The 23,850-nt window shown below is 42.1% G+C and overlaps 2 protein-coding genes across 2 annotated transcripts; both read left to right on the top strand.

The window, feature by feature from the left end:
• The first annotated feature begins 595 nt into the window (after positions 1-595).
• Positions 596-11,433, top strand: LOC148333410 (polypeptide N-acetylgalactosaminyltransferase 17-like). Its single transcript, XM_088300469.1, has 11 exons — positions 596-896; positions 2,005-2,188; positions 3,871-4,037; positions 5,434-5,608; positions 6,161-6,358; positions 6,618-6,735; positions 7,323-7,511; positions 8,468-8,605; positions 9,238-9,333; positions 10,146-10,307; positions 10,401-11,433. The coding sequence occupies exons 1-11, from the start codon at positions 596-598 to the stop codon at positions 10,536-10,538; spliced, it is 1,866 nt and encodes a 621-aa protein (XP_088156595.1). The 3' UTR covers positions 10,539-11,433.
• A 1,584-nt stretch (positions 11,434-13,017) lies between these two features.
• Positions 13,018-23,649, top strand: galnt17 (polypeptide N-acetylgalactosaminyltransferase 17). Its single transcript, XM_088301271.1, has 11 exons — positions 13,018-13,639; positions 15,436-15,619; positions 16,247-16,413; positions 17,868-18,042; positions 18,137-18,334; positions 18,639-18,756; positions 18,904-19,089; positions 19,170-19,307; positions 20,251-20,346; positions 20,744-20,905; positions 21,633-23,649. The coding sequence occupies exons 1-11, from the start codon at positions 13,387-13,389 to the stop codon at positions 21,780-21,782; spliced, it is 1,827 nt and encodes a 608-aa protein (XP_088157397.1). The 5' UTR covers positions 13,018-13,386; the 3' UTR covers positions 21,783-23,649.
• Positions 23,650-23,850: the final 201 nt, after the last annotated feature.

Raw genomic sequence — 23,850 nt, 5'->3', positions numbered from 1 at the left:
GGCTAAAATTGTGTAAAAATTACAGATGAAGTGGGAACGGACTATGAGTATCAATTTGTGAAATAAAATTATTTTGACCATATTTGGACATACGAAGTTTCCATCAGATGATGCCTACGATATGCAAGATGAATTTTCGCGGGATTTTTGAGTCCACAAAACCCAGAGAATCCATCTTGTCCTAAGCCCACCGATTTCACTGGTCTTGTGGACCAATCACAAAGCAATCAAAGTGTTTAGGCGCGGGATATGCGGCTGTGACAATAACATTTTTTGGTTGACGATTGGCTTGATTCAAAAATCAAAGTCATATTGCTCATATTACCATAACCCTCGGCTCTATATCGTGGATTTTGTTTTATTGTTTATTATAAACGTTGCTGACTGTAATGATTTTAGCAGTCTTGGCTCATCCAACTTGACTTCAAGTATTGTTTAATGGGCGTGGCATCACCTCATTTTTGTCATTCTCCAGACAATGCTTCTCCGCTAATTAGACGTTAATAACATAGGCGTGTACGAGACAACCTGACCATATGACGCACACCTCATCCAGTTTGTTCGCTTTCACACACGTCGCTGCTGCCTTCTAGTCATGGGTTTCAAGTGGAGAAAATGGAAGCTCTTACTCTTGCTCAACATCCTGGGGCTTGCGGTAATATTTTTTCTCTCGCTCAACAACAAATGGAGACAAACACAGCAACAAGATTCGGCTTCGGAGGGCCGAGTTAAGGCCGCTCTTCGGGAGGTGGTGAATAGGCCGCAGTTGCGGCCAGTGGCTGAGCCAGAACTGGAGAACGAAATGTTTGAGTTGGAGAGGACCGGGGATGGCGTGCAGGACACTCGGGAGAACAGGCTCCGCTACCTGGAGGACATTGTGTTCAAACACTTGAGCGGTAGGACTCAAACAATCCTGACAGTACTTTCTGGTCACGTGAACTTCATTTTTTTGGCTACACTCTAAAAAAAAATGCTGGGTTGTTTTCCAAACCCACTTGCTGGGTATCCGTGGATTTGGAGCAGATTGGGTTACTTTTACCCAAGGTTTGGTTGATTATGTTGACCCAACAAATTGAGCTGAAGTTTGGACTTGGACTTGCTGATGAGCTGAAGCGAGTCGCCATTTTATGTACTACAAACGTTGAATTAACTTTAATCTAAAATTATTTAAAAATTTTATATTCTTGCAACGTTGGGACTTAGTGACAGCAGAAATTCCATTTTGGAATCACAGTCTGTCCAAAATATACAGAACATTATTAAAGCATTTACATGCTGGGTGGATTTCAACTTTAGCCCCTTAATAGTACCTATTTATTATGAGTAATAATCGCACAAAAATCATCATCATAGTTTTATGAATATATTAATTTATTCAAACCGCACTAAGTAGAATATTTACTTTATGTACACCTTGGGAAACGTGAAATGCGTCTTTGCAAACATTTGGGTAGGCTCGACTGACCTCTTTTGTAGAGGACTCACCAACGCCGCCATCTCGGCACCTGAAGATAGTCACCCTCTCTTCAGTGTTGCATGTATCAAGATTAGAGAGGATGCAACCTGCCTGGAATGTTACCAGCGCAGTGATCAAAGTATCACGATGTCAATGCAAATGATAATCAACATTTCAATACGTCCAAAATGACACGTTCAAGACAATGCAGTGAACAAAACAAAAGGCAAGGAATTTTACTGACTAAAATCTTGAACATCCAAGTTGTTTGAAACTAGGAGATGAACACCGCTGGAGATTTTCCGAAAGGATGACTTCCCGGCCAGATGACCGGACCTCTTAACACTTCTTCTAATCAAAATCATTGCGAGAACAATCGACGGGGTACATACACCCATGTAAATTAGTTTTTGAAAAAAAAACAACAACATTTGCATACCCTATTTTAAACGTCCTAAAGGCGATGTCGTGTTACAATATTGGGTCTTACAGGATTTAGAGTGAGCCCTGATTTTCAGATAACTGAACAATGGTTGTGTTATGTTCAGGTCTTTCCAAACCTCTGGGCTTGATTGAGGGATTTGATGCTCCGGGCTCGGATGGTGTTCCCTTCACGCTGTCCCCGAAAGACAGCAAAAATGCCCAAATCATGAAGGATAACTACGGCTATAATTCCATCATGAGCGACAAGATCTCTCTGGACCGAGACATTCCAGACTTCAGACCCAAAAAGTGAGTATGCCACCGCCACTGAAAGAAAATGATGAAATAATGCTGTTATTGTTCGCTAAAACTACTAACATCATCCTACTGATGTGAGGGCAAACGTTATGTGGTTGCCAATAAATAAATACATATAAAATATTAGTATAATAAAAGTGCTCCAATGTGCACAAAGGACTTTTATTGCCACTAATTCCTATTAAACGAATGCTTACTATTGTTAGCTAAAAATGCTAACGCTTTGCTACTAACATGAAGGTAGCAATTTTTTTGCTCTGAGGTAAAATGACCCTGTATGCTATGCTATCCAGGTGTTAGCACAATGCTAACATCATGCCATTAAAAAGCGATGGGGTCATCCACACAGAACCTATTTTTTCACGGCGAAGTTCTGATCTGTAAAAATTATGCAATGCTGTTGTTAGCTTAAAATGCCAATGTTATGTTATGAATATGCAGTCTCAATGCTGTGATAGGTCATCGACATAATTATTTTTTTTTGCATTTAAATCATGTAAAAAAAAAAAACAGCAACAGGCATGTACAACGTAATTGTCTGCTCCAAGTTAAACAAAATACGCTAAAATATGCTGTTGTTTGCTCCAAATGCTAATGTCACAATAATCATCATTGAAGGCTGATGTGAAGATCAGCCAAGGTCATCCGCACCAGACTGCCATGCATGTCTTTATAGAACAGGGGTGGGAAAAAATTTTGATTGATGGGCCACAATGGGTTCTAAAATTTGACAGAGGGGCCGGACCAGGAGCAGATGGATGGAGTGTTTTAGTAACCTCACCTCATCTGAGAAAAAAAAACATTTAATTTGAAATGAAAGTGAACAAAAACATTACAACAATATATATATGTCTTTGAAAAAAACACAGTATTTAACAAGGTTTATTCATTTAATTTTTTTCAAGTTCGATGGGCCGGATTAAAACGTTTAACGGGCCGCATGAGGCCCCCGGGCCGTAGTTTACCCACGCCTGTTATAGACCTTGCTTGTGTACTTATGCACTGTCACGTTGAAACACTACGGAACCGGCTTCAAACTATTCCCACACAGTTGGGAACGTGGAATTGTCCACAATCTCTTGGGATGCTGAAGCATTCAGAATCCATTTCACTGGAACGAATGGGCCAAACCCAGCACCGGAAAAACAATCCCACACCATCATCCCCGCCTTCACCAAACTTCACACTTGTTCCAAATCCAGTCAGACAAGTATCTTTCTCCCGGCAATCATCAAACCCTGACTCGTTCATCTAATGGACGATGTAGAAGTGTAATTCATCTCACCAGAGATCACGTCCCCCGTAATCTAAAGTCCAGTCGCGGCGTTCTTTACACCACAGCATCCTGCGTTTTAGCACTTGGAGATATATGTCTTGGATGCAGGTGCTCGCCCATGGAAACCCATTCTATGAAGCTATCCGGGCACTGTCCTTGAGCTAATGAGTCGGCAGAAAGTGTCTGATTTATAGCATCACACTTCCACGCTGGAATTAACTGAGCTCCTGAGAGCGACCAATTCCTTCACAAATGTTTGTAAAGTTTACACCGGCGGCCATGGAAGTCATTGGAACAACTGATTCAGATTATTTGGATAGGTGAGCCAATTATTCTGGCTACACACTGCATGTGGGCCATTAAATATGTGTTTACATATTTGTGTGTTTGTGTGCAGATGCAAAGAGTACACCTACCCGAAAGATCTCCCCCAGGTCAGCCTCATCTTCATCTTTGTCAACGAGGCTATGTCGGTCATCCTGCGCTCCATCCACTCAGCTGTCAATCACACGCCAGCCCACCTGCTCAAGGAAATCATCCTTGTCGACGACTTCAGCAGCAATGGTATGGACAAACAAATACTTCCCCTTACAGAGTACCAAAGTCAAATGGTGCAACAGATGAGAGAGAACCCTAAAATCTCAGCTCACCGGAACAATGTCTTTATTTTCTGATAAGATTTGATCCGGTTTGTAAAGAGAGTCGTGTCTCCATAGAAACCTTTCTAGACCAATTGAAGCCCGCAAATGTTTTTTATACCTGTGTCCCAATCCCTGTCTCTTTAAGGTCATAAAGGATACGAACAGGATATGGATACTTCAGTTGCCAATAACAAAATGTCCGCCCGCCATAACATGTGTCAGGCACAAGCTGATATACGCTGTCCAATTCAATACAGTTCCAAAGTCAATCGCGGAACGACTTTTAATCAAACTTTTATCCATATGTAGACCGGAAAGGCAAGTGTCAGAGAGCACAGGACATCGCTATTGAGTAATGCAGACGCTACAGCCTGTGGGGTAGGGACCAAACGAGTAGCAATTAGGACAGAATGGTATGGGACAGGCTGGGATGGGAAGGATGGGGCCAAAAAAGGACAGGACACTGATAAACAGTCAAGCAGTGCTACAACCTGTGAGGAAGGGACCCAACAAGAAGCAATAGGATTGGATGGTACAGGACAGGACAGGCGAGAACGGGTTTGTGAGTCAATCAGTGCTACATCCTGTGAGGAAGGCATGCAACCAGACGCAAGTAGAAGAGGACAGCATAGGGCCAGAAGGTACAGGACAGGACTAGTGAGATGGTGATCCAGGCAGTACTAGGGTACTAAGTAACAGATAGCAACTAGTACAAGACAGGATAGTATGGGAGAGTACAGGACAGATAAAGAGAGGATGGGAATGCCCGGAACAGGACAGGGGAAGTGAGCCTCATAGTACTACATTCAAAAACTACTACAAGGGAGGGCAGCCAGTGGCAAATAGGTCATGATAGGATGTAAAAGGTTGGGACAAGACAGAACAGGAAGTGTCCTGTCCAGAGTTTACGTGTAAAAACAGTGATCACGAACCGACACACAACATGCCAAGTCTCTGATGGCAGATGACAACATGCGGAGGTAAAGTGACATACACCTCATTACTTGAGGTATGCTTGACTTTGTGAACATGCTCTCAACTGCTTCAGCATGCTTCAATTTCCAACCGGAGAGACAAGTTTGTCTTCTTTTTCATGACCATCACGCCTTTGCTATAATTATACTTCATGAGCATTAAATGCTACTACTAGTGTTAGTAAAGTGAGAGTTAGACTATCTCATCCAAGCATGATAAATATTTCCATTTGATTTCCATGGAAATATAACATGTTCTTCTTGTAGCGGCATCTGGTGCCAGCAGGGGGGCGCTGAGATTGGCCAAGGAGATGATGATGCTCCTATTTTGGTGTTGTGTTGCAGAGCAACTGAAAGGACCGCTGGAGGACTATGTGAATAAGCGCTACCCTGGTCTGGTCAAGATCATCAGGAACAAAAAAAGGGAGGGTCTTATTCGGGCCAGGATCGAGGGTTGGAAGTTGGCTACCGGCGAGGTGACGGGAATCTTTGATGCCCACGTGGAGTTCACACCCTTCTGGTGAGGCCATCAAATGACTTTTGTGTACCATCACTCCCTGTATGTGCCTCCCTTGTTCCATCAAGGAAAAATCAGGTCGTAAACAGTAATATATAGTAAACCGAAACAATAATAGTTATCACAGACATGTCAAGAGGTTCCAAGACGGGTCCAAAGTGTGATCAAGGTTTTAAGTCACCCACTTGAGACCCCCCAAAAAATCTCCCATGTTCCATCAGAAAAACAAACCAGGTAATTTTAAAACAGTAAGACTAACCCATTGGAATTTGTTTGCTCACCAAAACAGCAGTCCCTAAAGAGGCACGGTAATGAAAAACGCCTACGTCTAATAAATGCCTCCTTTGTACGGGAAGGAACTGTAGCCCATCGGAACTGTGTTGCTAACCTAAAGAGCAGCACTTGACGAGGGACGCAAACGGTCTATCAGGTGTGATGTGTCTCATCCTATGAAGACAAATGAATACAGACGCCTCCCTTGTTCCCTTAGATTCTTCATTACAGTGAAGAGTTTGTTGAAATTCTAACCAAGCCGTGTGATTGCTCTCCACTCAGGGCTGAGCCAGTTCTGGCCCGGATCAAGGAGGACCGCACAAGGATCGTTTTGCCTGCCATTGACAACATCAAGAACGACAACTTTGGGTTTGAACCCTATGGACAGCCGGCCCACGGCTACAATTGGCAGCTGTGGTGTAAATACATCAACCCCATGCAATCATGGAAAGACCTGAAGGATGACACTGCACCCATGAGGTTGGCCCGGGTCACGATATGTAAACCACAATATGCCTTTTCATAATGTCAGCAAAAACAATAGGTGCTAGGGGTACTTCCAGATGGAAGAAAACTGATTGACCACAACCGACCTCAACTGAAACCATGACAAAAACTTGTTGTTTGTGGTTGCACCACCAGATATTACAAATGAAAGAATTTGAATATGTCTGACGTCATGGTGAAATGTCTTAGAGAACACATCATTCTAAACCTGTTTTTTGGGGTCATGTGACAGAACTCCCGCCATGATTGGATGCTCCTTTTTGGTGGACCGGGTCTTCTTTGGCGAGGTGGGTCTGTTCGATCCTGGTCTGGAAATCTACGGAGGAGAAAACGTAGAACTGGGCATCCGGGTTAGTATCTGATATAGTTTCACCACCCCGCCCCTCCCAAAATAACTTTAAGGACACTAATACAGCAGCGGCTAGCTGGTTAGCAGCTAGCGCTAGAAGCTAATGTAGTAGTCTAGATCTTCAGTCCAGGCAGCATCTTATCCAACATCACAAACAAGATGGGGCAAAAATGTGAAAAGCATATGCCAGCCAGCAAGCCAGTGGCTAATAAAAATAGCTAGCTAGTAGCGAGCACCAAAAGCTAACTGCACTCACCTCAACTCATCTTTATTTATATAGTGCTTTCACAACAGCTGAACGTAGTAATCGACGTTCACTCAGTGCTCGTTTTTGTCACCTTCACAAGCAAGATAGCATATGCCATATCAAGCCAGTCTAAGGAGCTAGAGGCTACTTCAAAAGCTAGCTACCCAGTGGCTAGCACAAAATTATACGTATTGTAGTCGACATTCACTCAATGCTCCTCCTTGTCAAACAGAACAGGTAAGATGAGGCATTAAAACCCAGCACACAGGAACGCAATACCCCAGTCGATCAACAAATGTTCACAAAAAGTCGTCGGCCATCTTTTTTGTAATAATTTGCAGGTGTGGATGTGCGGTGGCAGCATGGAGATGATACCATGCTCCCGCGTGGCTCATATCACGCGTTTCAAGAAACCTTACCTGGAAACCTCCCTGGCGGATCTCATGCGGCGTAATGGCATTCGCGTGGCCGAGGTTTGGTTTGACGAATACAAGCCCAACTTCTACATGGCCTGGAACCTTCCATTGCAGGTAACGCTCACACATGCAATATAATCCAAATACACTACTCTTGAGGTGGAATTTCAGTTGAAGTTCGCTAAAATGCACTAAAACCTTTTATCCCAACATTTCTCACTTTTTAGGAGTTTTTATTTGTTGCTGTAATGACTAAACAAATGCCTGCTCTAGCCACGAGGGGGCTTATTTTCTATTTTCTTTTTTTTGATGCCCCAATATGCACGTTTGACTGACACAAATCCACCGACAAATCTACCAAACTGTGTGATTTTATCACCAAGTGAACAATTGTGATTTTGAGAAGCAAGATGCTGCGCTATTCATAAACTAAACAAATGCATTTAAAGTCCCAGTAAAGCGAGCATAAATATGTCTCGTAAATCTCACACACCACATAGAAGAGGGTTGTGAATGACCCTGCCACATTTCCATTCCATTCTTGGCACCACTTATCCTCACAAGGGTTGCGGCCCGGGTATGCCAGCGTCCTTTCCAGGTGACTTTGGGCTGATTTAAAAAAAAAAAAAAAAGAAAAGAAAACGGTCAATAGCATTTAAGTTTATGCTCGTCAAAGACCGAAAAGAATAAATCATCAAACATTACCCACAAATCATCCATCCGGCTCGCATATGTGGTTCAAATTTGAGAGCAAAATCTGCGAGGTAAGTTTGTCTTTTAAGGACACCTAAAAATGTGCACTTCAAACCAAACTGACAGACTTCCTGCGTCTTTTCATGCGTGGCCTTTTGAGACTTCTTTGCAGGGTGTTGTGATCAGACCCAATTAATTAAGTTCAAGTCTGAAAAAGTCAATCATCTAAGGGAAATTATTTTGGATATTATTTTGGGACCAAAAAATAAAAGAAATCTGCTAATAAGGAGTTTAAAAAAAATGGCCAAAAATACTTCAAATTGTTCGAAGTGATGCTGTGTGTGTGAAATACCAACCTGACCCGATATCTGCTCCAGGGTCACGGTATCGATTATGGAAACATCACTGAGAGGGTGGAACTCAGGAAGAAACTGCAGTGCAAGAGCTTCAAGTGGTACTTGGAAAACATTTACCCTCAGATGAGGACTCACCAAAACACGATCTTGTATGGCATGGTGAGTCGACACATCTCTGTTCAGTGTCCAGCTGTCGAAAATATGTGCTTCCAATTTGGTACAAATTAAATCTCGAGAACTAGTCTGTCTTTTTGGAAATGGCCCAAATGGCCACATTGAACTAAAATGGCGGTGTGGCATTTCATTTGAGACTTTTTTGTGGGTCCACTCATGTTAGACATGTCAACCAAATTGTTGTTAATTAGTCAAACTGGCATAGGGGGTTGAAATTGAATTATTTTTTATTTTAACCTAAAATGGCCACTTCCAATAAAAATAGCGAATGGCCTGCATGGTTTTTTTTTTGTTTGTTTTTTTTAGGATGCCTTCCTGATTTTTTTTTGTCTGTCTACTAAGCAGAGATTTCTACAAAATTCTATGCTGTATAAAATGACTTTGGGAATTGAACTAAAAAAAAAAAAAAATCCAGTTGGGTGTGACGAAGCAGATTTGGCCTAAAATGGCCACTTCCAATAAAAATATCAAATGTCCTGTATTTTTTTTCTAGTGATGCCTTCCTGTAATTTATTTTGGGGGGTCACATCTCGGGGAATATTGTCATTGTAGATGTCTTGCTGTTGTTGTGTTGTTGATGGCTTGAAGATGAAGAATGAGTTTATTTGTCACTTCAGATGTACAACCTCAACGCCTCCAACCTGTGTTTGGACCAGGGCGAAAAGCAAAACCATGTCGCCATCCTCTACGAGTGCCATGGCTCAATTCCCCAGGTAGGGCACCTTCCTTAAGAAAACAACACAACACTCCCTTGATAGGAGTCATTTGTTTAAAAAAAAATTAAAGCAAGTGATCGTCTTTCTGCTTTGAATGAGACCACCACTGTCTTCGTCATACAAGCATAAATACAAGTAAGTGGATAAAAAACAGGCCCCAACACCAGTTTTACTAATTAAACCAAATTGGATGGACATGTCTATTTTGACAGGATGCACCAAAAAGTCTCAAGAAATCATGCGACAAATAGAAAAAGTCAGCCATTTTGTTTTGAAGCAGCTATTTTGGAGCAAATTCTTTGAGTATCACCCCCTGGAGAGTAAGAAAAAAATGCCCCCAATATCAGTTTCTCCATTCAAAATCAAATTGGATGGAAATGCCTATCCTCACGGGACGTATCAAAAAGTCGCAAGCACCAGTGCTCCAAATTGAAAAGGAAGTCAGCTGTTTTGGTTTGAAGTTGCTATTTTGGGCAAATTACTATTTTCTTGCCTTGGAACCCAACCGGATATCGACGTTCACCCTGACCTGGATATTTATATGGATTTATTTCAAGTTCAGTTCACTCCAAAATGGCGACCAGATTCAGCTCGTCAGCCCGCCCACATCCAATCTTCAACCCAGTCCACTGGGTCAAATGATTAGCTCCACCTTGGGTAAAAGTAACCGAATCTGCTCAAAATCCGCAGCGACACAGTCAGTCAGTTCGAAAAACAGCCCAGTATGTTTTAAGTGTGCATGTTTTTTTTTGTTTTTTTTTTTGTTTATCTTGGTCTTCACATGCCCTCGTTCCATGTTGTCGCTGCAGTTGGCGCGCTACACACAAGACAAACGGTTATTCCTGGGTCCGCTGGGCAACAGCTTCATAGACACCCGCTGCCTGGCAGACATTCCCCCCAATGTCAGACCGCAGCTTGTAGACTGCGCGAGGGCGAATGACATCACGCAGACCAAATGGGATTTCACTCAGGTGACACCTTGTTCTTGTGATGTCAGATTTGAGAAGGTCAGAAAGTTTGCCTCAAAACTGAGCTTCTCTCTGTCAACCTTGTTCCCTACGCAGGGCAAATCGGTCCGAAACTTGGGAACGGGGCGCTGCTTGGAGGTGGCAGTCGATCCAATGACTAATTTCTACAGGGTCTTGATGCGGCATTGCACGGGCCAGAGATGGAAGTTGACGATTCCTCCCGTTCGAGTCTGAGTTGTGGACATCTACTTTCTGGACACTCCGCAAAGCGTCCAGCGAATTCGCTGGATTGGGCTCGTCTTAAATGCCTGGAGGAGGGCATTGTCCTGGTCCTGGGTCTGGTCCAGGGATCTTTTGTATGTTGCACTTTTCTTTTTGGATTCATTTCGCGATCAAAATAGCACATTGTGGATTGTATTGATTGAGTGATTGAATATATAAACACATGACGAGATAAAAACTAAGACTACAAGAAAGAAAGGGGAAAAAAATGTTCAAATGGAGTAGGAAGAAGTAGAATTCTTATCTAGTCCTACCCCTTAGTTTCGATATCAAATGTTTGCACTAGTAGATTTATATACAAAGGATCTCAAAGTAGAACAAACACTTTTTTATACCTGATTCACATGTTAATTAAATGTGCGCCTCCATATTATTCCTATATATACTTGATTTATCCAATTTTGTGATGCTACATTTTTAAACTCGCAAGTGAGTCGCACATGAACAGTTTCTGAATACTGTGGTAAAGTTGGTTATTATGCTTTGTACATTATTTGTGCTGTTTTAAATTTGACGACGTCGTACAATTTGAGAGTGCTTAGTTTGATATATAAAGGATTGGTGGATTCTAGCTAACTTGAACTTTTGAGTTTGGAGATGGTCTCAGTATTTGTTTTATATGTATTTTCCCATATTGTTATGCGATTGGTCAGGTATGGCAGTAATAATGAACAGTATAATGTGTATAATTTTAGGAGGTTCTTGGTTTTATAAAGAATACCGATAGTTTTAGATATTTTTCTGAACATTTTCTATTTTATTTTTCCATCATACCGGTAATTATGCATTAATAACAATACCAAGGAATTTCATTTTATTTACCCTGTCTGTTTCAATAGAGTTGACGATGTTTAATTTGATACGTTCCAAAGATTAGAAACTTATTTAAATTCAACGACAATGTATTTGCATCAAACTTTTTTTTTTTTTTTAACAAATTGAATTCATTTTCCACAGTAGTCAGAAGCTGCTCGAGATTTTCTTCGGAACAATATAATGTGTGAACAGCAAACATAACTTTTTTAAGTAAGTACTTCAAAGAAACAGCAGATATCATTGCTATTTAGTGTAAATAATTTGGGACCAAGTACAGATTCTTGGGGAACCCCGTGATTTATATTCAACTTGTTCCGATTGTACATTGTTTAACTGCACATAAACTGATTTTTATCATCTGAGTCACATTTATATGCCAAACCTTTTACACTATATCACTTGAATTTTTCCATATTAAATTATGATCTATGGTGTCAAAAGCCTTTTTGAAATCTATAAAAATCCCAACAGTAATTTTTTTTTTTTATCCGTATGAGTAGCAATTTCTTCCACAAGTTCCATTCATGCCATGTATTACCGTTGAAGTTTGATCTGAGCCATGTTTTGGAAATGTACGGACATAATTTGTGATTTTGATTTTTTTTTTTGGAGCTTCTTTAACTAACATCTCAGTGCTTGTCGGTATAAACCAGGAATGGGCAATTTAAATGCCAGAGGGGGGGGGGGGGGTCACAATTCTTCATCAGTGCTACTGGGGGGCACATACTTTTTATCAAGATATATGACAACAATTTTACAATTTTAAATCTGGACAAAATACATGCATATGCTTGACAGCTCTAACATAATTTATGGTACTAACCATTGATTCCAAGGCATCGGCGGGTGCACTCATGCATTTATCATTACTGTCACCACGCTTCTCTTTTTGATAACAGAATCCAATTTAGCTAATTAGTTAACCGAAGCACATAAATGTCTAATTGTAATAAATAAACCAATTTTGAAATATACCAAAAGCATTATGGTTCGCTAGAATCCCTAATCATCAGAAATGGCTGTTGTAACCCTTGCGAGACTGATAGATATCATGTTCTTTATTTCTTGATCATTCTGGAATTTCATTGGATGGTGTGATTCTGTTGCAGCTATTTTAGATCTGTTGTCTGAGTTGATTTTGTCGGACCAATTTTGTTTCAGTGGCTTCTGGTTGAACGGGTTTGTGCCCTGAAGTGTCCTTGTTCATTTGGTTTTGTTTTGAGGAATTTTGTTTCATCACAGTTTCCTAATGTCCTTAAGTCTGTCTGCCTCATTAGGTTCTTGAATCCACCTGTGCTTCCTATCAGCTCCCTCAATCACTTCGCTGTCTTGGCAATTTGCTTTCCTTGTCAGTTATTTGTCCTAGTCATGTTTGCCTTTTTTGCCTTTTGTTTTTTTTTAAATTAAATAGTTTTTATGTGTACACAAGCCTCGCCTCTCTGTTTCCCAGCAATTGGGTTCTCAAACCATACCAAACGGTGAGATTATATATGTATATATATATATATATATATACGTACAATTTTCTTTTTTTACATTTCTCAGCACGTGCACTCATCACGTGCATCATCTGTGAATGCGCGCGCGTGTGTTGCGGTTTGCTCGACGAGCACGTAAATTGCTCGCGTGCACGCGCAGCGCATTCTCATTCTCATACCACCATCATCCTCACCGGCGACGACAGCCGCGAATTTGAACTTGAACACAAGCATGAACACGAACGTGATGCCGGTGGTGCCAGTCCGGGCGAGAGGACATCCGCTGTCAGCCTGAGAGCGCTCATCCGCGCGGGATGCCTCCTCGACGCCGCCCCCGGTCAAAGACGCCGAACCGTGGAGCCGAACCATGCACGGAGCTCCATCCATGAACCATGATGGAGCATCTTCGCTAAAATCAATGTTGATCATCTTGTTGTCCTGCTACCTCCCCCCGCTCAACGCACCGAGTTCTCCTCGTGTTCTGCTCGAACCCGCCCTGGCTGTCCATGGCTATATTGAGAAGATGGAGGGTCCTGTTGGTGCTCAACGTGCTCGCGGTGGCCGGCATCATGACGCTGTGGAGCCGCTGTAGCAGCGCGCGCAAGCCATTGGTCGGCGTGGCCGCTGCGGATGGTCCGGACGCTCCGGACGCCGAGCGCAGGAGGCTTAGCCGGGCCAACGGAACCACCGCCGTCAGCCACCAAGTGCTGCTCGAAAGGCTCAGCTCGTTGGAGGACGTCGTGTACCGACAGCTGAACGGTAGCAAACTGCAACTTTTGGCCATTTTATCAGCACCTTTTGGCATGAATTCGAAATGATATGACATCAAATCAAATCATATATATTTTATCCAAATCACTAAAGAATGGAATTTGTGTATAACTTGTGTGTAAAGAGTTGACTGAAATGCTGGGGAATTGCAAAAAAACAGTATTTGAGTAATACAGGGAAGGAGTTTGTAAATATGTGAAAAATGTCAATTTTTTGCTGCAAACATTTCAATGTGTGTGTTATTAATAGCTTTGTATATGTTGCATGGGGTGAACAGCATGAAGTTGAGATGTTGTGGAAGGAGGAAGGCAATGTCTGGTTTATTTAGGAATTTGGGAATTTTATTATGAAGATTTACCACGTTCACTTGAATGAGGTGACTAATTTGGATTTTTTTTTTGTGTGAAAAGTAGGCAATTTTACTGGGTTAGGGTTTCAATTCAATCAAACAAGGAGGTGATAATGTTTGTGAAATATCGCTTAGTTTATTTGTTTTTCGTGAAAATATTGGAATTTTAGGAATCTGAATATGTTGAGCAGTTTGAAGTTGGAATGGTTTGAATGGTCAAGAAATGAAAAGGGAGGAAATTGATTGTGTAAAATATCACAAAATGTTGGTATTTTATTGGCAAGACTTTGATATGTGGGAAATGTGTAATGTGTATGTGTAATTTCCCGAATGAATTGGATATTTTAAATCTGAAAGAAATGCAGAAGTGGTGTGGTAAATGTATATAATTCTTTTTAATTAGGGTTTTTTACTGTGAAAAGTCAGGAAATTTTGGTAATTGTCAAATTATTAATTAAAGGAGGAAGTAAATATCAGAAATGATTTCTGAATTTGGGGATTTTATAGCGACAATGTGGGCATTTGGAGAGTTTGATAATTGGTAATGGGAATAATTCCCAAGATGTCCTGAATTTGGTGAGTCTTTTAAAGTTGGAATGTTTTTTTAAGTTAGTCAAGAAATGCGAAAGGACGTCTACATTTAAATATCTTTTCATTTTGGAAATTGTATTGTGAAAAGCGTGGTTACATTCACTATAGAAATTGTGGGAAAGTTGGGAACGTGAGGAGTATTTCAAGGTGCATGTAAATCTATAATACAAACTATCTTACTCAAATTATTAAAAGTGTGTACAGTGCAAGAAGAAGATTTTTAAAAACATGTTTCAACACCCTTTCTCTTCCAGCGCACCAGCAGTGAATATGGGTGTTGTTGCACACACCCTCAGCAAAGAAATATTTCAACACCCGCATTTTTCATGTTTCATGTTTCAACATCAAGACTTTTCCCATTTAAAGAGTTCACTAACCACTCTTTTTGGTGCACCTCTGTGGAGATGTGGATCTTTTAACGCCCACATTTTTATGGTTGAAAGAGAAAACACCCACACTTTTCCCAGTGAAAGTTTTCAACACCAACATTTTTCAGCACCTAGACTATTTTGATGAACATTTTCAACACTTTTTTTTGACTGGCATATGGGTGTTTCAGCACCCAAACACTACAGTACTTTTACCATTTAAAGGTTTCAACACCCACACCATTCCAACTGAAAAGCAGGCAATGGCAACAAAACACACTTTTTGGTCGCACCCCCAGGCGATGCGGGTCTTTCAACACCCAGATGTTTCTGGGTGAAAGTGGTCAACAACACCCACACTATTCCAGTGAAAGCACCAACAATGCTTGCACCTGCAGGGAATTTGGGTGTTTTAACACCCAGACTTTTCCTAAGCATGATTCTAAGATAATAATGTCCTAATATGTTGTGTTGAGGTCTATCCAAATCTTTGGGCCTGATCGAGGGTTTCGGGGGCCCGGGAGCCGGCGGCCTGGCTGCTAGCCTTTCTCCGAGTGAGAATAGCGATGACAAGTACCTGAGGGAAAAATATGGCTACAACGCCTACCTGAGCAACACCATCTCTCTGGACCGAACCATCCCGGACTACAGACCTGACAGGTCAGTGGACATGCACACACAAAACCCACTCTTGAGTCAGTATTTATCTATGCAGTCACGATCCATATCATTCATTACCGGGATATAATTACGCCAGATCTGGATGTAGTAGCGTTAACTATCGATTCTTTCTCAACAGGTATGGATATAATTGAGTCATCTTTCGAAACACTAGCATCCAATATTACATTCACATCAGGTATCAATACATTACTATCAGATATCGTTGCAATCACATAAAAAAATTCTTACACCGGTACCTATAGACTAGTATCAGATGCCAATAAATTAGGTAGAAATGGGATCAATGAAAATAAATTCAGTATAACTGGTATTCAGTTATAACTGGAGATCGCAACCTCACCAAAGCAACAATGCAAATTTGAATCACAACTTTCACACATGCGCAGATATCATTGAAAGTTAATAATGTTCTTACTTTGATTTTGGTTTGTGGCATCAGTGCGAAGAAGACCCGTTGACCAATGAGCATTGGTGTCTGTTCAAAAGCAACTTCATTCATGCTCAAGCAAAACTGAAAATTGGAAACAGCTAGGAAGTACCTCGCAAGTCGACTATTTCCGAACATTCTGAAAAATCTTACATGTAAATTGTCTGTACGTAAAGATGCAGAAATGTCAGCCACCCGCGAGATCTCCCCCAGATGGCGCTGGTCTTCATCTTCGTCAATGAGGCCCTGTCCGTCATCCTACGCTCGGTCCACTCGGCTGTCAATCACACGCCGGCTCACCTGCTCAAGGAAATCATCCTGGTGGATGACCACAGCGACGACGGTACAGCGAACAAACACTTTCCAGGCCTTAGTTTCCAGTTGTCGTTGTAAAAAGCCGTAAAGGTTAAGCTGCAAATGTGACCCGAGAGTTCATTATTGAGTATTAACTTCAGGTGGAATTGTGGCTATAGTCAAATTCAGTTCAAAGATATTAACATTGGTCCAACAAGTAACAAGAAGTAAAAATAATGTAACAGCAACTATGAGGAAGAAGTGCAGCTACAATTCTTCACTGTATTAATTATTGTGCAACTTTGATGAGCAACTGTTTACTACCTGGGAACGCTTCCTCATCACGCGGCACGTTAAAAGTGGTGAATGATGCTGATGAAGAGGAGGAAGTGAGTGCGTGCGAGCGCTTTGGCCAAGCAGGAAGCATCTGCGAGTTGAGCCACAGATCAAAAGGCGCTGGATTGTTGTTTAGACTCTGAATGGGATTTCACTTTGAGTTTAGCTATGCTGTAGATTCCGAAAGACTGTGGTGGAGGTCTCATGAGGTTGGCAGAATAAATTACATTTCAGTCGTCATGCGACAGTTACATGAAAGCATTTTTAATATGAACCAGAACATGATGCTAGAACATTGATAACACGTTAGCATATCATTACATCAATTTGATGTTCGCAGATGCTTATCGTATGATAAAATGTTGATACCTGATACTATTGTATTGATACCGCATGCCAGTTGTCGCAGTCTAATACTTGTGAAATGATATCTAGTGTATCAATACTTGATGCTAGCATATCATTCATTACCTGTTGTTAACAAATGGACACTCAACGCGAGAGTATCATTATAAGATGTTTGCGGGGGGGAAATATGACGGTAGAATATTGATACCTGATGCTAGTGTATCACATCCTGAGGTTAACGTATCGATATATCTGATGCTAGCGTATCAATACCTGGTGTTACTGTATCCATGCCTGATGTTGCTCGCGTATTCATACCTGATGCTAGTGTATCACGATGTCATACTGTGGCATCTTAACAACCGTTGTTTCTCATTCCGGAAGAATGATACCATTTGTGGTTTGGGGCATGGAATATAAATAGTTGTGTTTACCACACTAACTTAGGCTAGTCCTGTCCTAAAAAGATCATGTCTAAAACATATTGCTCTCGCCTCTCCAGCAGGTTTGATTGTTGTAATTGTGTATCAATATTTACAGAAGGGTAACAAGATCTGGTTCTAGATACCTGTTCAGAGATAATCGATATCAGATGCTTGTGTATCGATACCCCTTACAAGTTTATTGATATATGGTGCCTTGAGTGTCTCAAGACCTGATTTGAGTGTAATGATACGTCATGTTAGTGTATCTTTATATTAGAATGTACCAGCGCCTATAATGAGAGCTGGTGCCAGTCATGGGTACCACGCTCATCTACATTTGTTGTTTTGAACGTGAAAAAGAAGGGAATGATGTTGTTTTGTTGCTGTCTTGCAGAGCAGCTGAAAGGACCTCTGGAGGACTACGTGAAGAAGCGCTACCCAGGTCTGGTCAAGATTGTCAGAAACCACAAAAGGGAGGGTTTGATCCGGGCCAGGATTGAAGGATGGAAAGTGGCCAGCGCTGAGGTGACGGGATTTTTCGACGCCCATGTGGAATTCACACCGTTCTGGTGAGACATAGAAATGATCATTGGGTATCTTCCCTTTAATAAGATGCATATTCTGCTTAGTCACTGGTGTGGTATCTTCACATTTATTCACCAGGGCGGAGCCGGTTCTGGCCCGAATCAAGGAGGACCGCAGAAGGATTATTCTGCCGTCCATCGACAACATCAAACACGACACCTTCGAGGTGGAGCGTTATGAAAACTCGGCGCACGGCTACAGCTGGGAGTTGTGGTGCATGTACATCAACCCACCAAAACTGTGGTGGGACGATGGGGACCTCACAGCGCCCATCAGGTAGAGACCATGTCACGAGTATATCATTTCATCCATTAATCATCCACGAGCTCTCATTTCGTCGGGTTTCTTCACGTCGATTCCTTTCTCATCTCCTTTTGTCTCGTCTTGGTGTTGGTGGTACAACACATTCCAAAAACATGGATGGTAGGTTGATTGAAGACTCTAGATTGTCCCCTCGGGGTGATAGTGACTGTGGTTGTTGTGTTGTCTGTGGCGAAAATATTAAAATGGATTTAATTGGTATTCAAAATCTGCAATCTAGTGAGCAAACACTTCATGATTGTGTGCTTTGTTGTGACAGAAGTCCCGCCATGATTGGCTGCTCCTTTGTGGCCAATCGTCTCTTCTTTGGCGAGCTCGGGCTTCTGGACCCTGGCATGGATGTCTACGGGGGAGAGAACATTGAACTGGGCATCCGGGTATGCGCGCAGCATGAAAATAGGGCCCTCAGTGTGTAAAATATTTTTGTTCCCTTGTGCTTCATCATTCACACTGATGGTTCCCAAGAGACAAAAAAATTACCTGGTCATTTCCCAATGAGTGTTGAGCACCTGCGCCCCCTGCAGGTGTGGATGTGCGGGGGCAGCATGGAGGTGTTGCCCTGCTCCCGCGTAGCGCACATCGCCCGCGTGAAGAAGCCCTACCACAACAACATCGCCTTCTACATGCGCCGCAACGCCCTGCGCGTGGCCGAGGTCTGGATGGACCACTTCAAGTCCAACGTCTACCTGGCATGGAACATCCCCATGGAGGTGACGCCCACATCATCTACCAGCTAGATACAAAATTCATGTGAAGACCTCACGTGATGTAATGTTGGCAACGGATGCAGAACCACGGCATCGACTTTGGTGACATCTCTGAGAGGGTGGCGCTCAGGAAGAGACTGCAGTGTAAGAATTTCCAGTGGTACCTGGACAACGTTTACCCGGAGATGAGGACGTATGGCAACACACTCTACTATGGTGAAGTGAGTCCACACAAAACACACTCACTACATTTTGGTATAGTGCCACAGGTAACACTGTATAGTCCATACCTCAGTTTTCGGGCTATGGTTTCGGGCCAAGTCGGTATGTAGATTACACTCTGGACCGGTCCCCACAAGGCTGTAACAGTACAGGTAACCCACGGTATGGACCGTACCTCAGTTTTTGCGCCACGGTTTGCTTCGCTTTTGTGTTTTGTGCATTGTGAATCCACACAAAAATTCCACCATGTATTCCGTTCTGTGATTGCCAAAGATAGCCCATGCTCTGTGGAGTTCAAGTGATGTCATGTTGAAATGTATCGTTAGCCGAAAATATTGGGTAAGACCAAGACCTAGGACATGCTGGACCGACTATTACTATGTCTTACAGCCAGCCTGGGAATGTCCTTTCCATTTGGCTGAGCAGAATCACTGAGAAAATTCGGCAAACGATTGAATGATTTCAGCCTTATTCAATGTGTGAAGTGTCAGGCAAAAAGATGTTCCGTCATGAATATGAAAGTGAGAGGGAACATCGGCCGTATTTCCGTTTCAAGTAGTACAGTAAGTTAAATTAAAATTCCGACAGAAATAAGACCATTGAAGGACTGGCTAAAGAATTGCCTGCTGTTGCTCCGATTATATATTTCACAGATTCATCCTTTTGACACAGAAATGGATAGCACGCCTATCGTGATACTGAGCTAGGTACTGACTCAAACCAAAGTCACGGTGATGATGAAACCATTGCAGTAAGCCTATGAAAGGAAACCGCTATTTGTTAGCCTGGACTTAGTCCTTAATTGTACATAATTGCTTTGCGCGGGGCAAATGCTAGCTAGCTAGCACTGCCAACGGTTGAGTCGTCGTTAACTAGCATGCCAGTCAGAATGTTTTTTTTTAGCACCTTGTAATTCAAATGCGTCATATTTGTCGTTTTCAGATGCGTAACTCTAAAGCGAGCCACTTATGTTTGGACCAAGGCATGAGGGAGAACCACACGGCCTCGCTGCACCCATGCCATGGGTGGGGTCCCCAGGTAGGTCCGATGACAACTAACTGAATTACGTGCTCGGCAACATAGTATCCTGAAGGGGTGTCAGAAGTACTCACACTCTGTACTTAAAAGGCCTAGTTTTTATTTTCAACATAAATCAAGGCCCAAGAGGGATCATTTGGCCCAGAAGGAAGGGGTGTGCCCAGGATAAGTTAAGCTTTTGTTATGTAAAAGCAATTAAGCCCCAGACGGAAGGTCCGAAAACGCATGTAAATGAGGCAATCGCTACCTCGCCCAAGATTTAAATAAAGTAAAAGTAAAAAGTCATCGGAATATGCATACTCAAGTAAACTACAGCAGGCTCAAACATATAGCAAAGCAGTTTTACAAATGTGTACACGTTACCTCCCACCACCGGTATCGTGTTCATGTCTCTCAGATAGGACGTTACACCAAAGAGGGTCATCTCTTCCTGGGCCCACTGGGCAGCACCGGGGAGGACACTCGTTGTGTGGTGGACGATCCCGCCACCAACTTACCGCAGCTCCTGGACTGCGACAAAGACCAGGAGGAACACCAAACTAAGTGGATTTTCACTCAGGTGACAGCTTCTTGTCATTGATGCGTACGGTTTGGTCGGTCTCTTTGGTCGGATAACCCTGCTTCTTCTAGTTCTTCTCCTACTACTACTTTTCATGAAGGTTGAGCCCAATGCTGGTGTGGGCTCCATTTTAGACTACTTCTTCTACGACTACTATAACCGCTAATGCTACTATCACAACACCTACTACTTATCCTGCTACTTCTACTATTGCGCATTCCATTTCTTCTTCTGGAGGTAGAGAGCTTGATTGGTCCACATCACTGCTAGCCAAGCTTCTTCGACTACTACAACTATTTTTTTTGCACAAACAGGGTGTATATAGTTACAGTGTGATGTCTTGTCGGGGATTACATTTTTACTACTTTTGGTATTCATTTATTGCAACCTGGTGGCACCATTAGTAACAAAGGTAGGCAGTCAGTGCGTCGTATAATATAAGGAATTGCCAGCCTTAAACAACAGCAATACATTTGTCCAATAACAAATATTTGGAATTAAGTGTTATGGATGCACTATATTTACTGATTTCTACACAGTGTATTTAGCAGTCTGGCCCAGCGGGAATTCACCCAAACGCCCAGATTACACTACTCTTACTATGAGTACTGCTATTAATACTACTACTAATCTCTACTACTACTATTATGACCACTCCCTATACGATCAGTACTGCAACTTGTAATGACGGTCCGTAAAACTGATCTTTCTGGTATTCTCCCTGTAGGGTAATTCCATGGTAAACTCTGCTTCGGGCAGGTGCCTGGAGGTGGTGCCCGCCAAAGTGTACTTGGGCCACCAGGTGGTGCTGCAGGCCTGCTCCGGACAGCGGTGGACCATAAAGAACATCATGAAGGATGTTGCTGTGTCTGGTTAGCAGGGCCACTGCAGCTTCACACATTCAGATGATGAGATGCATGGGGCGTCAAGGCCATGCTCTGGGACAACGATAATCACCTTGGATACCAAGTTGGGCAAATACGCCAGTTGAATTTTTGGGGGCGTCTGACTGGATTCAAGTAAAGACATACCGGCATAGAAAAAAATACGACAATTGAATAAAAATACAACTTCCCATTAGACTGAATCTTCAATGAGCCCGTCCCATCTTTGGGTATTTTGTTTTTCGATGCTGGGTACTTGGGCTCCATGCGCCAAAGCACTTTTATTGGCTTCAATGCCTCATTTGCAAGCCTCTTGTGATGTATTTTGCATAGCGGGTTTGGTGCGTGCCAATCAGATAGCAATAAACCCGTATGCACAGTATGACTGCAGATATCTTTTCATTGTTTGGCCTGTTCCCCTTTGAAGAAGCTCTCAAAACACGTGACTTTTTTTTCTCTCTCTCTTTTTTAGTAGCTTGGGGACTTACTTTGTTCCATGTCGCGTGACTGATATGAGCAGTTTTACAGACACACAGGCACCACCTGATTTTCAAAATAAAACTATTTTCAGATTCTGATGCTCAATAAAATACTTTTTGTTCCGTCTCTCTTTGTGTACCCGTATGGGTGGTACTTTGTCCCGGTCCACAGCCCACTTGTAGGGGACCCCTGTGGTAGACCATTTCATAATCGGCATGGGGCTAGGTACTTCCAGGTGGCACAAAACCAATGAGCTCAACTGAAAGCCATGACAAAAACTTGGTATTTTGGGGGTTGTGCTAAGAGACATATATCTATTTTAATTAATATTGTTCTGGGAGAATCTGTTGATTTTCCACCGATAACGCATTCCAATTACGGCGACAAAAGAAGACTAAAATCATCATTCGTGCCATTTTGCCTGCTTCCTAATGTCTCTGCTTTGGTCAAATTACATAACAGGGTTGTTTTACCAGAGGTGCCATTGGGATTTATGTCACCTGGAAGTACGTGTGACGCCGTGGTGAAAAAGTCTGTCATTCATGATGTCCATATGTACTTTTGAGACATGTACAAATGTATAAATGTGAACGATTGTATTGTTGTGATGTTACGATGATGTCACTTTCTCTGCCAACAAAGAAAGTCTTCCAGTAAACAAAGAACTTGATACGTTAAACCATCTTTTTGTGCCTAACTTCCTGGTTTAGCTTGTAGCATAAAAGAGAGGACTCCAGATTTGGGAAATAGACCTGTGCCGATTAGCGAAAATCTGCGAGTAAATGATGTCCAGCCACCAAAAAATGCTTATAGAGGACACAGGATGGTGGCAAAGAACTACATTTTTCAAAAATGAAGCTCCATCACTCACTTTATCATACTTAGCGTTCGTGGCAAAGCACTGCTTTTGTCTAAATTAAGCTCCTCCACTGACTCCATCAAAGATCCTTAGCACCAAAATGCCACAAGATGGCAGAAAAGCAATAATTAGTTCAAATGAACCTCCTCAACCTCAACATAGTTCCCAAAGTCATGCCAGCATATCGTGACTGAAAGCCTCGATATACACCTTATACACTAGTACTGTCCTTGTCCATCTAAGACAATTCAGTGCGCTAGTAAAAAGTCAAGGGGGCACTACGAATGTTTTTTTTTCTTCTAAAAGTGCCACTTTCGGCTTAATAATATGCCATTAAACATTTGTGAACTACTGTGCTGCACTAGTAACTCCTAGGTGCAACTATGTAGCAGGCAGGTATTATGCACTAGTAGCCTCCTGGACAGTTCCAGGATTTTTTTCTCTCCCAGGGCTAAAATTGGGCTTAACTGATAAATAGTAGATAGAAATATAGGAATATCATATAAAAGTGGCAGGGAGGCATTAGGAATTATTTGGATAGGAATAAAAATGTTGTGGGTGGGGAAAAGGTTTTTTGGGGTACATCAGGGGGGGAAGCAAATCCCACATGGAGGATTTTTCTGTTGTTTTAAATGTCATTGTCATTTTGTGTTTTGTATCAGGAAATGGGGAAAAGATTGATTAAATTTAGGTGAAAACAATTAAGAGGCAATGTCAGCCAG

Source organism: Idiotropiscis lumnitzeri, chromosome 7, assembly GCF_059441095.1.
Source record: "Idiotropiscis lumnitzeri isolate Australia: NSW breed Sydney's pygmy pipehorse chromosome 7, RoL_Ilum_1.0, whole genome shotgun sequence".
Classification (NCBI taxonomy): domain Eukaryota; kingdom Metazoa; phylum Chordata; class Actinopteri; order Syngnathiformes; family Syngnathidae; genus Idiotropiscis; species Idiotropiscis lumnitzeri.
This window is presented reverse-complemented; position numbering and strand designations above follow the sequence as displayed.

Bases quoted from the DNA above. Each gene is read 5' to 3' on its own strand.
- galnt17 (XM_088301271.1), top strand. From the start codon at position 13,387: ATGGCTATATTGAGAAGATGGAGGGTCCTGTTGGTGCTCAACGTGCTC. The intron at 18,043-18,136 runs GTGAGACATAGA...TTTATTCACCAG, and splicing joins GTGGAATTCACACCGTTCTG to GGCGGAGCCGGTTCTGGCCC. The intron at 18,335-18,638 runs GTAGAGACCATG...TTGTTGTGACAG, and splicing joins GACCTCACAGCGCCCATCAG to AAGTCCCGCCATGATTGGCT.
- LOC148333410 (XM_088300469.1), top strand. From the start codon at position 596: ATGGGTTTCAAGTGGAGAAAATGGAAGCTCTTACTCTTGCTCAACATC. The intron at 897-2,004 runs GTAGGACTCAAA...TGTTATGTTCAG, and splicing joins TGTGTTCAAACACTTGAGCG to GTCTTTCCAAACCTCTGGGC. The intron at 9,334-10,145 runs GTAGGGCACCTT...TTGTCGCTGCAG, and splicing joins GCCATGGCTCAATTCCCCAG to TTGGCGCGCTACACACAAGA.